This window comes from Atractosteus spatula, chromosome 1, assembly GCF_055471065.1.
Source record: "Atractosteus spatula isolate fAtrSpa1 chromosome 1, fAtrSpa1.hap1, whole genome shotgun sequence".
NCBI classification, from domain to species: Eukaryota; Metazoa; Chordata; class Actinopteri; order Semionotiformes; family Lepisosteidae; genus Atractosteus; species Atractosteus spatula.
In genome coordinates this window covers 61,004,111-61,021,448 of record NC_142706.1, presented here as the reverse complement: position 1 = coordinate 61,021,448, position 17,338 = coordinate 61,004,111, and the positions used below count along the sequence as shown (strand labels likewise).

The 17,338-nt window shown below is 49.5% G+C and overlaps 1 protein-coding gene across 4 annotated transcripts in view; it reads right to left on the bottom strand.

Moving 5' to 3' along the window:
• The window catches only part of lrp1aa (low density lipoprotein receptor-related protein 1Aa), a 181,923-nt gene that overhangs the window by 32,582 nt on the left and 132,003 nt on the right, over nucleotides 1–17,338 (bottom strand). For all 4 annotated transcript variants that reach the window (XM_088914172.1, XM_088914177.1, XM_088914182.1 and 1 more), the window contains 17 exons: nucleotides 16,555–16,744; nucleotides 15,479–15,683; nucleotides 14,561–14,753; nucleotides 12,618–12,743; nucleotides 10,919–11,047; nucleotides 10,218–10,337; nucleotides 9,655–9,768; nucleotides 8,846–8,995; nucleotides 8,430–8,552; nucleotides 7,232–7,348; nucleotides 5,959–6,087; nucleotides 4,733–4,855; nucleotides 3,495–3,635; nucleotides 2,421–2,608; nucleotides 1,509–1,692; nucleotides 970–1,055; nucleotides 25–144 (listed from right to left, as the gene is read on the bottom strand). In XM_088914172.1, the coding sequence (XP_088770298.1) occupies nucleotides 25–144; nucleotides 970–1,055; nucleotides 1,509–1,692; nucleotides 2,421–2,608; nucleotides 3,495–3,635; nucleotides 4,733–4,855; nucleotides 5,959–6,087; nucleotides 7,232–7,348; nucleotides 8,430–8,552; nucleotides 8,846–8,995; nucleotides 9,655–9,768; nucleotides 10,218–10,337; nucleotides 10,919–11,047; nucleotides 12,618–12,743; nucleotides 14,561–14,753; nucleotides 15,479–15,683; nucleotides 16,555–16,744 (2,438 nt within the window). The remainder of the gene's footprint in view (nucleotides 1–24; nucleotides 145–969; nucleotides 1,056–1,508; nucleotides 1,693–2,420; nucleotides 2,609–3,494; nucleotides 3,636–4,732; nucleotides 4,856–5,958; nucleotides 6,088–7,231; nucleotides 7,349–8,429; nucleotides 8,553–8,845; nucleotides 8,996–9,654; nucleotides 9,769–10,217; nucleotides 10,338–10,918; nucleotides 11,048–12,617; nucleotides 12,744–14,560; nucleotides 14,754–15,478; nucleotides 15,684–16,554; nucleotides 16,745–17,338) is intronic.

The window sequence follows — 17,338 nt, the reverse complement described above, 5'->3', positions numbered from 1 at the left end:
CACCCCTCCTCCTCCCCGGCTCACCTGCACGTTGCTGCCGTTGATGTGCATGCGGCGGATCATGCTGCCCTGCGTGGTCACGTCTGTCCAGTAGATCATCTGCTCCCGGTAATCGAAGTCCAGGGCCACGGCGTTGTTCAGCCCCTGTCTCGGCAAACACACCGAGGCGGGTGAGAAAGCACCCCACATGGCGTCGCGCGGAGAGACACTTCATTCAACCACAGAATGAGCTCTGCCGGATGTATTGGATCCGTTTTTCCCCCTAGTCCAAATCACCCGTCTCCCATCAGGAGGTGGCGACTCCGGACACATTCACTGCATCTACAAAGCCGCTAAGCCAAGATTGCGTTACCATTAACCTTCACGGCCATTTGACTTTATAGCCAGTGCAGGAATTCACTGCAAGCATCTCCGGGATTTTATTGACCTGAGCAATGATCAATCAATTCATTCTTAATGAAACCTGCACACGTGCCAGCATCACGTCCCCGTCAAAGCTCTCCGATGTTGACCCCCTACAAACAGCACAGACAACGAAACCCACTGGTGTGTTTGTGCTCCATTTGTGCTATTGAAACTGGAGTCTGAGCTGCTTTCATTGCTGAAACATAGCCCCTTCTTTTTTGGGGGAGTTGTATGGCGGTTGAGTGACATCACAACCAGAAAGAAAGAAGGCTCTACATCTCAGAAGCTACTTTCAACAGCACAAAACAAGACAAACGGAGCAAAAAGGAATCACAGTGCTTCAGTTCTCCTGTGCTGTTCTAAGGGTTGGATGAGAGACATCATACCCCTGAAAGAAGGCGGCGCTATGTCTTGGGAACAACAGTGGCACAACCGCTACTTTTAATGGCACAAGCCAGCACAAACAGCACAGTTGGAGAACTGTTAACACATACAGATGCCTGGCAGATCATCCGATTTGCTTTGCATGTCCAGGCTTCTGAATGGACCCTGGGAGCCCCTCACCTGTTTGAGCAAGGTGTAGTTGGATCCGTCCAGGTTGAGCTTCCTCAGGTAGTAGCGGTTGGCAAAGATGAGGAAAGGCTCCTCGTCTGCGGCAGAGATGGAGGACAACAGAGAGCGACAGAGCATTTAGGGAGGAACCCGCCATCAGAGGTAAAAATTAAGAGCAGGCTTCGGTGCTTGTGAACATCAAAAAGGAATGAAGTAATTACATTCTTCGAATCAACATGATTAGACCACAATGCAAGACACAGTTCAGAGGGAGACGAAGATTTGCACAAGGGGGCGCTGTAAGAGCGTATTCACAAGTGTGTCATTGCCAGACCAAGCTCACGCCTGCAGTCTTGCAAAGACAAAGAACAAAGCTGTAAAGCTTCCTATATTAGTCTGTGCAATCGGTCCCTGCAGGCAGAATAAATGTTTCTGCTTCACTTCGGGAGTGATCGTGGTGTGATATAGCTGGATACTGGAGTCAGGGGGGCTGTGTTCATGCAGGGCGCTGCAGGGCACAGAGGCAGATCCCCAGGGCCACAATGGCTTACCAGAAGTGGACTTGCAGCTGGTGGGGTCACTGGGCCGCACCTCGAAGCCCTCCACGCACAGGCAGTGGAAGCTCCCGTGGGTGTTAATGCAGCGCTGGGAGCAGGGGAAGGTGGTGTTGCACTCATCGATGTCCACACACGTCTTCCCATCGTCTTTCAGCCTGAAACCGGGATTGCACCTACACTGCAGGGGCAACACGAGATACATCAGACCTTGCAGTGTTACAGAAACACACAGAACTGAGCCTGCGCACTGAGTTCAGAACGAAACACACAACACTGAGCCTGCGCACGGAGTTCAGAACGAAACACACAACACTGAGCCTCCGCACGGGGTTCAGACAGAAACACAGAGTCCCATGTCTGTGCACGGGGTTCACTCAGAAACACACAGGACTGAGCCTGCGCACGGAGTTCAGAACGAAACACACAACACTGAGCCTACGCACGGGGTTCTGACAGAAACACACAGCACTGAGCCTGCGCACAGAGTTCAGAACGAAACACACAACACTGAGCCTGCGCACGGGGTTTAGACAGAAACACACAGCGCTGAGCCTGTGCACAGGGTTCACACAGAAACACGCAGCACCGAGTCTGCACACAGGGTTCACACAGAAACACACAGCTCTGAGCCTGCGTACAGGGTTCACACAGAAACACGCAGCACTGAGCCTGCACACAGGGTTCAGACAGAAACACACAGCGCTGAGCCTGTGCACGGGGTTCAGACAGAAACACACAGCGCTGAGCCTGCGCACAGGGTTCACACAGAAACACACAGCACTGAGCCTGCACACAGGGTTCAGACAAAAACACACAGCACTGAGCCTGCACACGTGGTTCAGACAGAAACACACAGCGCTGTGCCTCTGCATCAGTTTGGACCTGAGAACCTGTTATTCCACCAACCTTGTACCCAATCTTGAGGTCCTCGCAGAGCTGGGAACAGCCACTCAGCTTGCTGTTCAGGCACTCGTTGATGAAGCAGTTGAGCTCGTCCGAACCGTCACCGCAGTCGTTGTTGCGGTCGCACAGCAGTGTCTCGTTGATGCAGTTGCCATTCTTGCAAAGGAAAAAGGAGTCGTTGCATTTCTTCTCTAGAAAAACACATCAGAAGAGAAAAAGTCACGCTGGGAAAGGGCCAATCAACAACCTTGCAGGTGCAAGGAGGGATCTTACCGCTGTTTGCCAAGAAAGAATTTTAAAGTTGGAGAGCAACTATCAGAGGCAGTATGAAATTTGAAAGTGATGATAAAGACCAGAACTTTGCCTAACCCCATTCCCTGGGTGCCATCTTACTAGCTCAGCTCATCCATTCCACCACTTTATACCTGGACTTAATCCCAGTGGGACTGTTAATCACTGAAGAAATTACTTTGCATAACTGCCAATAAAGACACATTAAATTATACATTAATAATATAGCAAGTATAATACTATATATTTACCATATACTGTATATATGGATATTACAGATATACCATCCCTGATTTTGATCTCTAACTACTGCTTGGAAAAGGTCTGTTTCCTGTCCTTGCAGAATTACGCATGTCAGCTAGTTTCCACGCTGGAGTGAGTTTCTTAAACCACAGATGCTGCTATTGGATCTGTATTGCATATCAGATGGAGCTTAAGGTGAACACACTAAACAAGAGTTGGTGTCACAGACAGAGAAGACACAGTCCACAGGTCCTGACACAGGTACAGGAAGTGTTAAGTTACAGCCGGCATAGGGAATTCAAGAGCCAAATTCCTATAGGTTTTTTGGAGGGTCTTTTTTAATAGGAAACAGATGGAGACATGATCCAAAAACAGATCAAATGAAAAACAACTTCCACTCCACATAATCACGTCTATTAAGAAACTGGAGATCAGAGGAGGAACGACATGCAGAGGACTCTGAGGCCAGGCCTCGAACAGGCTGGCTGTCTGGACAGCCCCATCGCTCTTTTCACATGCCGTCCTGACAGGGGGCGCTCTCACCTGAGCCGGTGCAGCGGGGATTCTTGGGGGCTTCGTCGGACTGGTCGTGACAGTCGAACTCGCCGTCACACTCCCAGTGTCTGTTGATGAGACAGCGCCCGTTGGCGCAGCGGAACTCGTTGGGCCCGCAGGTCGGGTACTCTGAGGAGGAGGAACCCGCACGCGCCGCATAAGGACGAGGAAATGTGGTCGGTAACGTGAGGAAGAGTGCCCGCAATCGGGCTTTTCTCAAAGCAAACAGAACCCCAAAGCCCAACTCTCCAATTCCAATCAACAGCTTTAAAGTGATTGACTTTGCATGATGCTAACCTTTGGCTCAATGATACAAGACAACCTAAGGTTCTTACATCTTTGAGACTGTGAAAACTGTTTTAAGAGCGCAAGAAATAATCAATACTGACTTGAAGAGGTCAGCCAGGGAGTGCAGGCTGTTACAGTGTAGGGAGGCCTCTTCGGAGAACACAGATACACAAGTGTCTCCCCCTGTCTGTGGTTCATGTAAAAGCTAGAAAACAGCTTTAATGCTTTAAAAAATCTCTCTCAGTTCCGATAAACATCAGTTTTCATATTTCAGGACCAGTATATATTCAGGATTAACCTTTATGTTTTACATTCAGATGATCATATATTGATGTCGGTATGCTATTGAAGCTGAAATATCACACATATACTTTAAATTCCTCATACAAGTTATATAGGGCTTTTCTGGGCTCTCCTCTCAAAGCCCTTTACAGGTAATGGGGAATCCCACAACCATCACCAATGTACAGGTGAAGAGCCTGTAGGCTCACCACACACCAGGAGAGGACAACAGAGTGATGAAGCCAGTTCATAGATGGGGATTATAATGGAGGCCACGATTGGTAAAGGCCAGGGGGACCTTTGGCCAGGGCACCAGGGCAACAACCCTAACCTTTTCGAGAAACGCCCCGGGATTTATCATGATCACAGCGAGTCGGAACCTACATACGTTCTGTAACTATTCCACACAACATTTTTGGGCTTTAGGGCAACAAAAGGTGAAGATTTTGAAAGGGGGTGGTGACTTTCTATCCCCTTACTGTACGTTCTGTAACCAGTAACTATTCCACACAACAGGTGCCCGCTTGCCTGCTTCTGGACGCATGGAATTCAACCAGAACACACCCCCTACACAAACACACAACTCAAAACACTGCAACGACATGGAGAGACGCCCCATGATCGGCAGTGGCTCAGGGAGGCGGGCCAGGACTCACCACACTCCGGGGACTCGTCCGAGCCGTCGCTGCAGTCCCTGTCGTGGTCGCAGACGAAGTGCTTGGGGATGCACTGCTGGTTCTGACACATGAACTCCAGCTCGCTGCACGTGTTGTTGAACACTGAGGAGAGGCGACGTGGATTAACTCACAGAGGGGAATTCTGGCCCTCTCTCAGGCAGAGCCCCGAGGATGGCTCTAAGAGCAATGACCGGGAAGCAGGGCACTGTCTGGGCCCCCCGCTCAGTGCCCCCTGCAGCCTCGCCTGGGCTGGCGCGCGCGAGCTTCTTCATTTTCAACACAGCGCCGGAACACTGCGGCGAAACCCTTCCCTGCAATCCGCAGGGTTGAAGCTCACTTGCCTGTTTTGACCTATTTGGCCACACTTGCACTTGGCAATTTAAAACTTCCTTCACGCTCTAAAAGCCATCACACAGCTTCTGCGCAGTCCTGTAAAACCGATTTGTTTTCTGGACACGCAAGGATCCAGTAGCTAACCACCAAAAAGGCCAAAAAGATGGACCTACCCCAGCGTGACTGAATTAAACACACATAAATTAAACAGCTAATTAACAGAGTTACACTTGAAACGCAGAGGCTCCCAGAACCTCCTGGCAAACGTGCGGTGAGCCGGCTGGTTTAAAACAAACTTCACAAGCGGAGGGCTGTTGTGATTGAGACCTATATAATGGAAAAAAATAACCTCTTCTCTCAGATTGCAGGCAGAGAGGTTTAGCAAATACTGGGAAACATGGATTAAATTGATCTCTCTACAGGGACCTGATTTTAGTTTATAAGAAAATATGCAGTGATAGCTTTGTGTGGACTTTTTTGTTTGTTGTGTTTCTTATCAAACGATTGTATTTTTTTTTGTATGGCCCTGCTGGCATAACGTAAATAGTTCATTTTATATGTACAATGTGACAACAATGTCAGATGAAGGCAAATGTTTATTCTGCTGTTTCGGTTATGTTTCTTTCATCACTAAATAGAAAGTTGAAAAAAAAGTGGAGGGCTTTGCTGGGGTACTCTGTGCACTGCAGAAACATAAGTGCAGAGAGGACAGGGTATAGAAGATATATCAGTGACTACTTTGAAAATGGGTTCTCCACAAACAAACGTGTCCGAGCAGACGTGCGCCGACGTGCGCCGACGTGCGCCGACGTGCGCCGACGTGCTGCTGTCGGGAGAGGGTTCCTCGGACAGCACAGGGAGCCCACACTCACCACAGCCCGCCTTGGTGCTCTCGTCCGCCCCGTCGGGACAGTCCCGGTCGCCGTCGCACTTCCAGCGCTGCGGGACGCAGATGTGGGATCCGGGACACTGGAAGGCCTCCGGGCTGCACGTCTTTGTCTCTGGGGAGGCGAGAGTGGGGAGGGCCTCATCAGCAGGGCGAAGAGCGAAACGGCAGAGCTGACCCACTCTCTCCAGCTCTCTGTCTGTCTACGGTATTCTCAAGTTCGGCCTCAAGCATCCCCTGCACTAGCAATTAGTAGTTCCAGTTGGCACTAACAATTACCGACACTCACTGATCCATTTAATTGAACTAATTACTTCTTTACACCTTTTTCCAAGCAGCTTTTAGCACTTGGGAAAATTAAATGGATTTTTGGAATGAACATCAACCCTGGACTCCATTAATTACCTGTTAATGGACAATTAACCTGTTAATGGTTAATTAGACATAAAGGGAGAGAGCAACCGCTCAATACGTGAATCAGAATGAACAGAGGTCTCACGTTTTGTTACACTTTACATCTTGAGAAGAATACAGAAGAACATGACCCCCCCCACACCTGCAGTGGGGCCGTTCGGAGTGCAGACGAGTCAATTAAAAGGGCAGCAATTAGCTGCGGGAGGTTGAGAACTCAGCTGGTACGACAAGCAGAAGAGTCTCTCTCCAGACCCAGGATTGAGAGCTCCTGATTGACCATTAACCCCAACACACAGGGCACAACCTCACTGCCCACGTGCAGACCAGGTCTGTGCCTGCTGCTCACCTGTCTCAGAGAGCCCAAGCCTCTGGGGGAAGGCTCAACCAAGCAGTCAAAATGCCAGGGTGCCAGGGAATGACAAACCAAAGAAAACCTACTGTGCAGTGCCACTGACCTGCAGTGCCAAACTCAGCATGCAACCAAGCCTTTCCATTTGCGAGTATGATCAACCTGGACTCTGAGAAGCTGTGGCCTGTATCTTTTACACCAGACACGGAACTTGACAAATTTCCAGATGTTTGGATGTAGAGTGCATGCATGCACTTGTTTTTCCAGCTACATCCGCACATATATTTAGTCCTATATACTGTGATGCATTAAATATGAATAAACCTGAGTGTTTTTACATGAATAAAGTATACCAAGAACCTGGCTTTGATAAGGCCCTGCGTGACTATTGCGCCTGCAGCGTGGCACGCAGCTGCTCAATGTGACCACAGGGGGGAGCCAGCGAGCACACGCGGGCACGCCCCCTCTGAAGCAGCCCGCCCGCTCTCCCACTTACTGCACCGGCTGTCCTCGTCCGAGCCGTCGCCACAGTCGTCCGCCCCATCGCACACCCAGCGGCTGGAGATGCAGCGGTGGTTGGCGCACTCGAACTGGGTGGAGGAGCAGAACTTATCTGGGAGGAGAGACCAGGGGGGGAAGGTCCGTCAAGAGCAGCCCGCACTGAACTGCCGACATGCGACAGATCAAAGTCACTGCAGCCTGCGTACTGAGTGCAGTCTGATCCCTGGCTAGGAGTGTTTGCTACACCCAGTTTAAATCACCCGTGAGCATTATGGGCTTCTTGAGTGCCCCCATTTGGCAGGTCTCGGAAATGCAGCAGGAGAGCTGCACAGCTGGCGTTCTGTACTGCGCTCTGTCTTGTGAAACAAGCATCTGATCAGGTTGATCAGCAAGGGAGTCCACAAAGGTCAGAGAAGCAGTTTGGCTTAACAGCGTGACCAATAAGAGTCTGAGATCGGCTTAAGGACTCTCAATAGGACATAACAGCCAGAATGAAAACAGCAATGCTGATCAGCCTCTGCTTGTTAGTTTGGGACAGCTGAAGTTAGGGTTCTGGACTGCTGAGTTCACATCCCAGACAGGAACAAGGTCCCTGCAATCTAGACAGCAAGCCCATCCATATAAACAAGTACCAAATGAGTCTATCAATACAACAGGTAACCGTAAATTGTTTTAGGGTGACCCTATAGGGTATAATATACCCTAATCCTAACCCTCTGCTCACTGGCATTCATCTCTCTAAATAGCTGACATCTGCTCGATTCCTGTTACTCCAATCCTCCCCTTTAGAGACAAATATTTTCTCTCATCTTTTTCTTTTGGATCCACTGACCCTAAAACTGGGTTCAGAAGAAAAGTGTCCTCACTTTATTGAGATCTTGATCCGTTTAGGACAGGCAGTGTAGTGAAAGTCGTATATGAAAGCCCAAACGCTATCTGAAAGATCTTGAACGGGTGATTGGGTCTCCTGTGTGCACACGTAGTGGATCTGCTTAGAACTACCTGAGAGGACTTTGAAAAGAATCCTGGTGCTGGCCAGACAGAAGCCATAGCGTTAGCCCACATTATGATATAACATGAATGGCGGCAGACTTGAATGGCCAGTGACCCCTGATGGGTTATCCCCTGCGCTTCCAGACAGGCCTGCGAGAACACCTTGCGGAGATCCCAGAGGGGCCCGCTGCCCTACTGACCACAGTGCATCTCGTCGGCCCCGTTCTCGCAGTCGTTCTCCTTGTCGCAGGTCCAGCTCATGGGGATGCAGCGGCCGCTCGGACAGGCGAAGAAGTTCGTCGGGCACTTCAGCTTCTGCTTGTCTGCTCCAGAGGCCACAAGACACACACGCACACACACACAAAAAAGACGTCAACACAAACAACGCCAAGAGGGTGTCTGCACAACCCCCCAACACCCATTGGATAGAGAAAGAGGAAGCGGAGTGTTGCTTTCTGGGAAGGCAGCACAGCATCATGGGACAGACCGGGCTGGCGAAGACATGACAGCAAGCGCAGGCCTGTCCTTAGAGAGGATACACGCATTGGAGTTCCACAGTGACTGAGTGTCCCGGGACGCCCCAGACCAGGCCGCAGGCCAGGCAGGAGAGCTGTACCTGGGCAGTTCCTCTCATCAGAGTAGTCCCCGCAGTCGTTGGAGCCATCGCACACCCAGGAGGGTGCGTAGCACAGGGTGGTCATCTCACACTTCTGGAAGGTCACGCCCTTCACCCCCAGGCGGAAGTAGCTGGAGCAGTCCGTCGAGGCTTCGCGTGGGGCACAGAATAATCGAAATCAGAACTCTTCTCGCGGTTAAAAGGTCGACAACGTGCAGCTTTAATTGAGGAATAGTGTGCATGAAGCACAATACAAGCACAAAGTACAAATAACGACATCTCACCAACATACCCTGTGTGTTATGTAGGGCCTGACACACATGCTCACAGAGAAGCTGGGCTGTTTTTTCTTACCACAGGCATGCAAAAGGGAAAAGCAGGACTAAGTGACTGTACTAGGCAGTGACTGCTTTGACATTTCTGTTCTTTTCTAATGCAGGTACGCAAAGACCTTTCCAGCCCAAGGCACCGCTACAGTCTGGTTCCACTGCGCCTCATGAGCCCATCTCCTGAAAGTGTTACCTTTTACTCACTGCTGAAGAAGTGTGTCAGTGTGCTGTAAACTGCTCTGCAAGAGCACAGCTGTATTATGAAAGTACTGTACATTATACCTGTGTGAATTTGTATGGTTACAGTACTATAATAATAATGATAATGTTAATGGCTCTAAGTATGCACTTACTGTAGAAGAGTGTACTCTGGCTTGCATACATTTCAGATTTATGTAAGGCCATGCAGAAAGTAGCTCTTTTGCAAAGCTGGGGGTTGCCTGTAAAGATATTGACAACATCCCCCCCATGGAGACTTACTGCAGTTCATCTCGTCGCTGGCGTCCTCGCAGTCAATCACCTGGTTACAGCGGCCGGAGTTGGAGATGCAGCTCCCGTCTCGGCACTGGAACTCCTCCATGGTACACAGAGTCACTGCGGGGAGTCAGACAGACGCATTGCAGAGAGGCATCAGGGACCAGAGCAAGTCACGAACACAGCCCTGTGCAGTGCTCACTCCAGAAAGGCTGAGGCTAGGCTCTCTCAGATACAAGTCCCTGTGGCACGGTGGTGCAGTGGTTATTGCATTGCTTGCTAGGATAGGCTCCGGCTCTCCCCCGTGACACTGTACAGGAAAAGTGATTATAAAATGGATGGATGGAAGCTTAAATCAGGGGTTCTCACACCTGGACACTGTGATGGGAAGCATACGGGAATGCCGATACATCCCAGAAAAGGGGTTATGGCAGCCTCTGTTACCCAGTCTGCAGCACTGCCACTGCCCAGGATTGGTAGACAGTGACATCAAGGCACTATCACACGTGTCTCAGGAGCCGGGGGTGAAACCGGTGAGCGCTGCCCTGCAGGTGAAGCGCCGTACTCACTGTTGCAGGGCAGCTCGTCCGAGTTATCCCCGCAGTTGTCCACGCTGTTGCACCAGTAGCGGTGGGCTACGCAGCGACCGTTCATGCAGCGTCTGTAACCCTTCTTGCACATGCGGCTGGCTGCAGAGAAAAGGACAGCATTGTGGTGACACTCTTCCCGCCTGCTCTGGGCAACACAAACCCCTAATGTCTGCCAGAAGCCAAAGACCACTTTCTAATGCCTGATCTGCATCTGGACAAGAAGCTCAAAAGGAACAAGTAGAGGCTATCTTCATGCTGCAAGTAAAAAATAAGAAAGGTTTCGCATCAGCCTTCTTCATGGGGATTTTCAGCATGGACCTATCCTTTAAATCTTCTTTCACAGCTGGCATGCTGCTGCAGCTCCCCTCTCTAATCTCTTCCAAGTTTTTATTACAGTAAAGTATTAGTATAAGTAACAATCCAGTTAATAGGAAAACTGTCTCTGTGTCTCGGATTAATGATCCACTAAATTAGGGATGGGAAGAACTGTAATCTGCAGTAGTACATTAAATCCTTCAAACTGAGGGTGAGAGCTATCCTTCCGATTCTAAGGGAGCTCAGATCTGGAGCAATCTGACTACCGCTGCGGCGCCTGGATGCTGGCTGTGGCTGGGAACAAATATTCCTGCAGCGGGGAGAGAACCAGGACGCCCAGCTCTCTCGTGGATGGGCAGACTCACCGCAGTAGGACTGCTTCTCGTCAGACTTGTCCTTGCAGTGAGCGACTCCATCGCAGGTCAGGTTGTAGCTGATGCAGTCGCCATTCCCACACTCGAACTGCTCCACCACACTGCAGGTCGAGTTCACAGCTGGGGGGTGGAAAAGCGGCGCCATTTATCAAACAAAGAAAAAAAATTCAGAGATCACCGGGACATGCTTCAACATGACCAACAAACCAACAAACAGCTGGTTTATCCCAAAGTGACACCAAAAGGTTTGTGCAAAAGGATAAAAGACAGAGTTAAAATGTACAGATCTTGTGTGTGGTAAGCTACCTGTGCTGTATCGTGGTATTATTCAGCATGCCGGATTCAGCTTTTCACTGCCCAAGAAGATCGACAGGCGGCACTTGCGTGCGTTAGATGTTAGTGAAATGGTTGCTTCATTTAATCTATTGTATAACTTCTTTAAATCTACTTAATATGAATTTTGGCAGCTGAAAAGAAAAATAAATAGTAAATATATAATAATAAAATAATATTTCTAAACATAAATTAACAATGTTAATTTAACAATATTAATATATTTATATAGCTTGCAGTGGAAGCTGAAAACATAAAAGGTACACCATAGTAATCCACCTTCTTCATAAACATTTTATGTATCAAATTCCTTAACTCAGTCAACTTGCTGTGGCTGTGGCTATTTGGGGAAATATAAGAAAAATAATAACATGTTCATTTTCACTACATTTCCCATTAATACTTGCTGCTGTTATTGTTGTAATGGAAAATTAAATGCTTGTAGTTTTTAATTTAGCTCGTCTAATCAGAGTGACACATGGGAGGTTCAGGGGTAGAATTCTCGGATTTGATTCCCACCTAAAGCGTAAGTTGTACTTTTTACAAATTGCCCTTTTTGGGCATCATTTTCTCTAAATAAAATAAAATGTGTACTATATTGACATGCATCTGTAGGCTCCTTTTACAACAACAACATGTGATGGTGTTTTTTCAGCCAGACAAAGGTACCCCTAACTGTCTATGCAGGGCAGGGGGTGTAATGGCATGAGCTTTGATGCACGCACAACTCACAACAGTTAACAACGCTGTCCTGATGCCGACAGCTGGAGTTAACGGAAGGACTTCTTGTGTGCTCAGAACCTCCACGCTTTTTCAAACACACCAACTGACAGACCTCTGCAAAACCCGCTGTCATTTGTGTCAGTGTTGAATTAAATGTATTTTCCCACTACTGGGACAGAGTTCCCTGGGAGAGGTATGGGGGGAGGGTGATTAGAGTGATCCTGGCTGAGGAAACTGATACTTAAGCACTCAGGAGCTGCTGCTGCCAGACTTTGCTGATCGATCAGCACTCTGTATGTGGGGGAAGAACAGACTCTGACTCACCTGCAGAAAGAGAGACAGGGAGGACTTTGCATGCCAGATTACTGGCCGGTGCTCATCAAAAGGCAAAAGTCACACAGTAATTTTCACCAGACTGGAAATCCCCCCCTAGGCAATCAGTTTTAACTCCTCCAAGTAAAACCAAGGTTTTTCAGGTTTGGAGAGGAATTCATTTTTGCAAACACCGTTCAATCAGTTTTAATTAATTTTGTATTAACCTATTCATTAAGGGGCCAATCACAATCCTGCCAGCCAACATCATTGACCAAGAACGCCCACCCCCCGCCGTGCATCGTGCATGCCAGTCACTCACAGCTGCAGGTGGTGTCGTCCATCAGCTTGCGGTCCCCACGGCATGTGCAGTTGACCCTCCCTTCCGCGGTCAGCAGGCACAGGTCCTGGCAGCCCCCGTTGTTGACACGGCACGGAGAGAACTCGCCTGCGGGGCCGGGGGAGAGATCACAGAAAGGGTCAGCTCAGACGCCACAAGACCGCAACACCAGGCACGTCTCGGGCGCCAGCTGCAGGGCTCTGGCACACAAGCCTGCCCGGCACGTGCTGGACAATGCATTTATGCCTCCTCCCATCAGGGAAGGCTGCGTGGACAGAGAGGAGGAGGAAATGAGGATAAACACACATTCGCCTCATCTGCTTCATCTGCATAATCAACCGCCGGGGTTACGCTTAAACTAGGAAGGCAAAGTGGCCTGGGAAGATCATGCCCCTGCGTCCCTGCAATCTGATGTATCACAGCGTGGGGCAGAGAGGTGTGAAGCTGCATTTCCTAAGGGCATGTCTTATTCTGCCATGTGATAGAACATGTGGGAGGGTTGTAGGCCCCCCCGTCCCCCAGAAAAGCACCCCGCTTCCCTGGAAAGATGGATCAGTATCCATAGCAGTGAACTATTATTTCAGGCTCTTCCCTAGAAAAGCTTTAGGACCCATGAAACACAGCCCACAGCCTCCTGACGTGTCTCAACTCATACACCCTAAAAAGAGGGGGAAAGGATTATATCACACTTGGCTGCAGTCTATGGATAAAATTGTTCTTAATGGAGTTTGGCTTACTTACACCTTGCTATGGCAAAACAAAATCTGACAGCATGGAGAGACAATTTCTCATATCTTTAAAATGTGTTTAACTCTTTCCCCCACCTTTCCACTTTTAAGGGGCTTTCTGAGTTTTTCTTTTGGTCTGCTGGTCATATTTGTGATCAGGAGGCCAGCAGATGAGGGTGTTAGCAGAGTGTTAGTGGCCCTCTCTCTCTCTACACCTCCAGCAGAAATTCTGGAATGCAGGACTCTGGGTTTTACAAGTTGGCCATAGAAAGAAACAAGTAAAAGGAAAATGCGCAGTGGGGGCTCTGCAAATTGCAAGCAGGCCTGTTCCTTGAATTTGAGCAGATCCCCTGTGAAGTGCAGCCTTTCGACAGACGCTAACACAGCCCTCTCCACGGCACTAATGTAATGCGATGGATCTAAATGGGATTCGCTACGGCTGCTGAAATCTTCATATGAAAAGCAGCCGGACACTGACAGCACTTCTGTGTGAAACACAGGGGGAGAAGGACTTGGAGGGAGGAGGCGTGCAGACAGAACAGAGCCCAGGGTAGAAATTCAATTTCACAAGGCAAAGTCAGGAGGCCCCAGGTGTCTGGGCACCTTCTTTCCTCAGGGAGATTGGTTTTGTCACCTAATTACATCAGCTGCTGCAGAACAGCCATGCACAATGAGCCTGGGGAGAGCTCTCAAATCTCTCTCGCACTCGCTCACCCCTGGGGAAGACAGGAGGGAGAGGGTGGAATACCGCAGCTCTGCTAACCCCTTTCCTTCACACAGAGCAGAACCTCACTGACCTCCACAAAAATTGTACAGCAAATTACAGAAAGCTGAAATTAGACCCCTCGATTTGAGCATCATGTTCCCTCTTGATGACCACGATACAAGAAGGATAAGGCTCCCTGGAGGCAGTGCAAAGGAGAGCAGCCAGACTAACACCTGCACCCAGAGGAATGTTGCACTCAGGCAGAGGAAGGGGACGGAATATTTTTTTCCTAGAGCACAGAAAATTGGGAACTTAATATATAGGAGGGCATTGACCATCTCAAATGGTGGAGAAGAAGGGAGGAGTCACTTCTTCAGAAAAGGGCATGGGGGGGTCTGGAGCTCCCTGGGGCGCTGAAGGAGACGGGGGTGCTGGGACCCCGGCAGCCTGGTGAGAGAACGGGCCGGTTCCTGCCCTGCCGGGAGACTCACAGCTGTTGGTGTCGTTGGCCACGGCGATGATGCCCATGGGCTGCTGGGGAATGTCCGCGCGCAGGACCTTCATGTCTCCGCCCACGTACTTGTCGGCGCGCAGCACGGCCCGCCGCACCCAGTCCGTCCAGAAGATGTAGTCTCCGTACACCGCCAGGCCGAAGGGGTGCACAGGCTCGTTCTTCAGAATCACCTGCAGGGGGCAGAAGAGAGACAGGCCGTCAGGCACCCACACATGCTTTCTCTCTCGAAGGCGCAGCATGTCTACTTGACAACAGATGTACGGAATCAGCAGATTTAATGATGTGACAGCGGAATCAGAGCTGATGCGCGTGTTTTTTTAATTGAATGCTTCTGGATTTGGATGGAAATTCTAACGATCCTTACAGTTATATAGCACTTTTCCGGACACTCCATTCAAAGTGCTTTACAGGTGATGGGGAATCCCACTACCACCACCAATGTGCAGCCCCACCTGGGTGATGCGCATGTACACTCACTGAACATCAGCTATCAGTGGGAAGGAGAACAGAGTGATGAAGCCAATTCGTTGATAGGGACTATTAGGAGGACATGTCTGGTAAAGGCCAGAGAGAAATTTGGCCAGGACACCTGGGTAATAACTCTTGCTCTTTTCAAAAAACGCCCTGGGATTTTCAATGACCATGGAGAGTCAGGACCTCAGTATTACATCTCACCCGAAGGAACGGTGCCTTTTTATTTTTTGTCCACTAGCAAGAAAAGGTTTTACAGGTTTCAGGGTTTGTTTTTAGATTTTAACACGTACAACAAGGAAGCAGAAAGGCACAGTGTGCCCACCTGGGTTGGAGGAACAGGCAAGCGGGAAGCGTTAAGAGAGACGAGCGCACGGTTAGGAGGCACGGGCACGCCCACGCGGGCAGGCGGGCGAGGACTCACGTGGCGCCGGGAGCCGTCGTACTCGCAGCGCTCTATCTTGTCCAGCGTGGCGTCGGAGAAGTAGAGCTTCTCGGCCCGGTGGTCGATGGCCAGGCCGTTGGGCGTGCGGATGTCGCTGCCGATGATCACCACCACGTTGCCCCCGGACAGGGTGGCACGCATGATGCTGGGCCTCTGCTCGTTCCAGTTGGTCCAGAACATCAGACTGGGGAGAGAAGCACGGCCCATGACATAAATGCTCCAGCAGAAGACTACAGTGTAGATGGGAAGAGAAACTGTTCTCTGTTCTCTATCTCGGATCCTGGATAAAACCCCCAAATTAGCAGGGAAGCAAAGAATCATCAATTTCTGTAGAACTGGAATAACTGATAGGGCGCCACGATGGCGCAGTGGTTAGCACTGCTGCCTCACAGTGCTGGGACTTTGGGTTCAATTCGGGAACTGGGGCACTCTCTGTGTGGAGCTTGCACGTTCTCCCTGTGTTCGCGTGGTTTCCTTCGGGTGCTCCAGTTTCATCCCACAGTCCAAATACATGCTGGTAGGTTAACTGTCTTCTGAGAAAATTAGCCCTTGTGTGAGTGTGTGTGTGTACAGTATGTGCCCAGATGGACTGGGGTCCCGTACAGGGTGTACTGAACTGGGATCAATCAAGCTGTTGATTTATTAAATTAAGCAATTTACAGAATGCTTGGAACAAAAGTGTCCAGCAACTCTCAAGGCTTGACTGAACACACTACTTACTTCATTGATTAATAACTTTCTTAATAACGTTTCTACTCCAGAAACAAAATGATTTTAAGGTGATCTGTACAACCTACTGGACTGGGGCCAGGGCCAAGGTAGGAGACCTCTGCTTTAAACTGTCCAGAAGAGCCTAACTAGAATATGAAAACAGACTCATGTAACACTTCACTGATTCCCTGAGTTAGCGATAACTCTGGTGTATTTAGCACAGGAAACAAGGAAAAAACATCATCTGATGTTTAACAAGGTTGTACTTTGAGGAAAGTAAAGAGCAAAGCAGACAAGTCTCCCTGGTTTAAACACGAGGTGCAAGTGGATTTTGGGGGTCTTACTCCTGGCACTCGTCCAGCACGAAGGCGCGCGGGTGGTCGTCCCCGGACATGGTGACCACGGTGTCACGGTCGTAGGCGCCGGCACGGGTCTGGTCCACGGTGTGCCGGGCGATGGTGGAGGTGGAGTAGCTGGTCCAGTACAGCGTGTCCCAGGCCCGGTGGTACGCCAGGCCCTCCACCGAGCCCACGTCTGGAGGGACAGAGACAGGCAGGGTCAGCGCTCGCACTGACCGCTGGCCAGAGGAGGGCGCGGAGCAGCGGCCAGGGCTCTGGACTCAGAACCGGGAGGTCTGAAGAGTCCAGAGCAAGGCAGGAAGGTCTGAAGAGTCCAGACCAAGGCAGGAAGCGCCGATGTTTACCACTGAGCAAGACTCTTCACCCAAACCCATCCAGGATAATGCTTATACAGAGCTGAAGTAAGACAGTGGATAAAAATGTCTAAACTATTAAAATTAAGACTAAAAACAGTACTAATAAAGAAGAGAATACAGAACAGAGGTACATTGTAAAGATTATATAAAACCCTGTAACTGTATCTTCCTCTAGATTAGTATAGAAGTCTATTACTGTGTGACCTCACCAGTGTTGTTAAAGCTTCCCTTACTTTGACTGCAACGATAAAGAAAATAAAATCATGAGGATCATGTAAGAAACATATTACAATACATGAAACCCTGTACTGGAGGTCAGAATCTGACAAATAGTGTCTCACTATGTATAGGAATGCTGGGCCTAACACTGTACTGAATTATTTTATCTAAGAGCAGTTGTCCAATTATTGCAC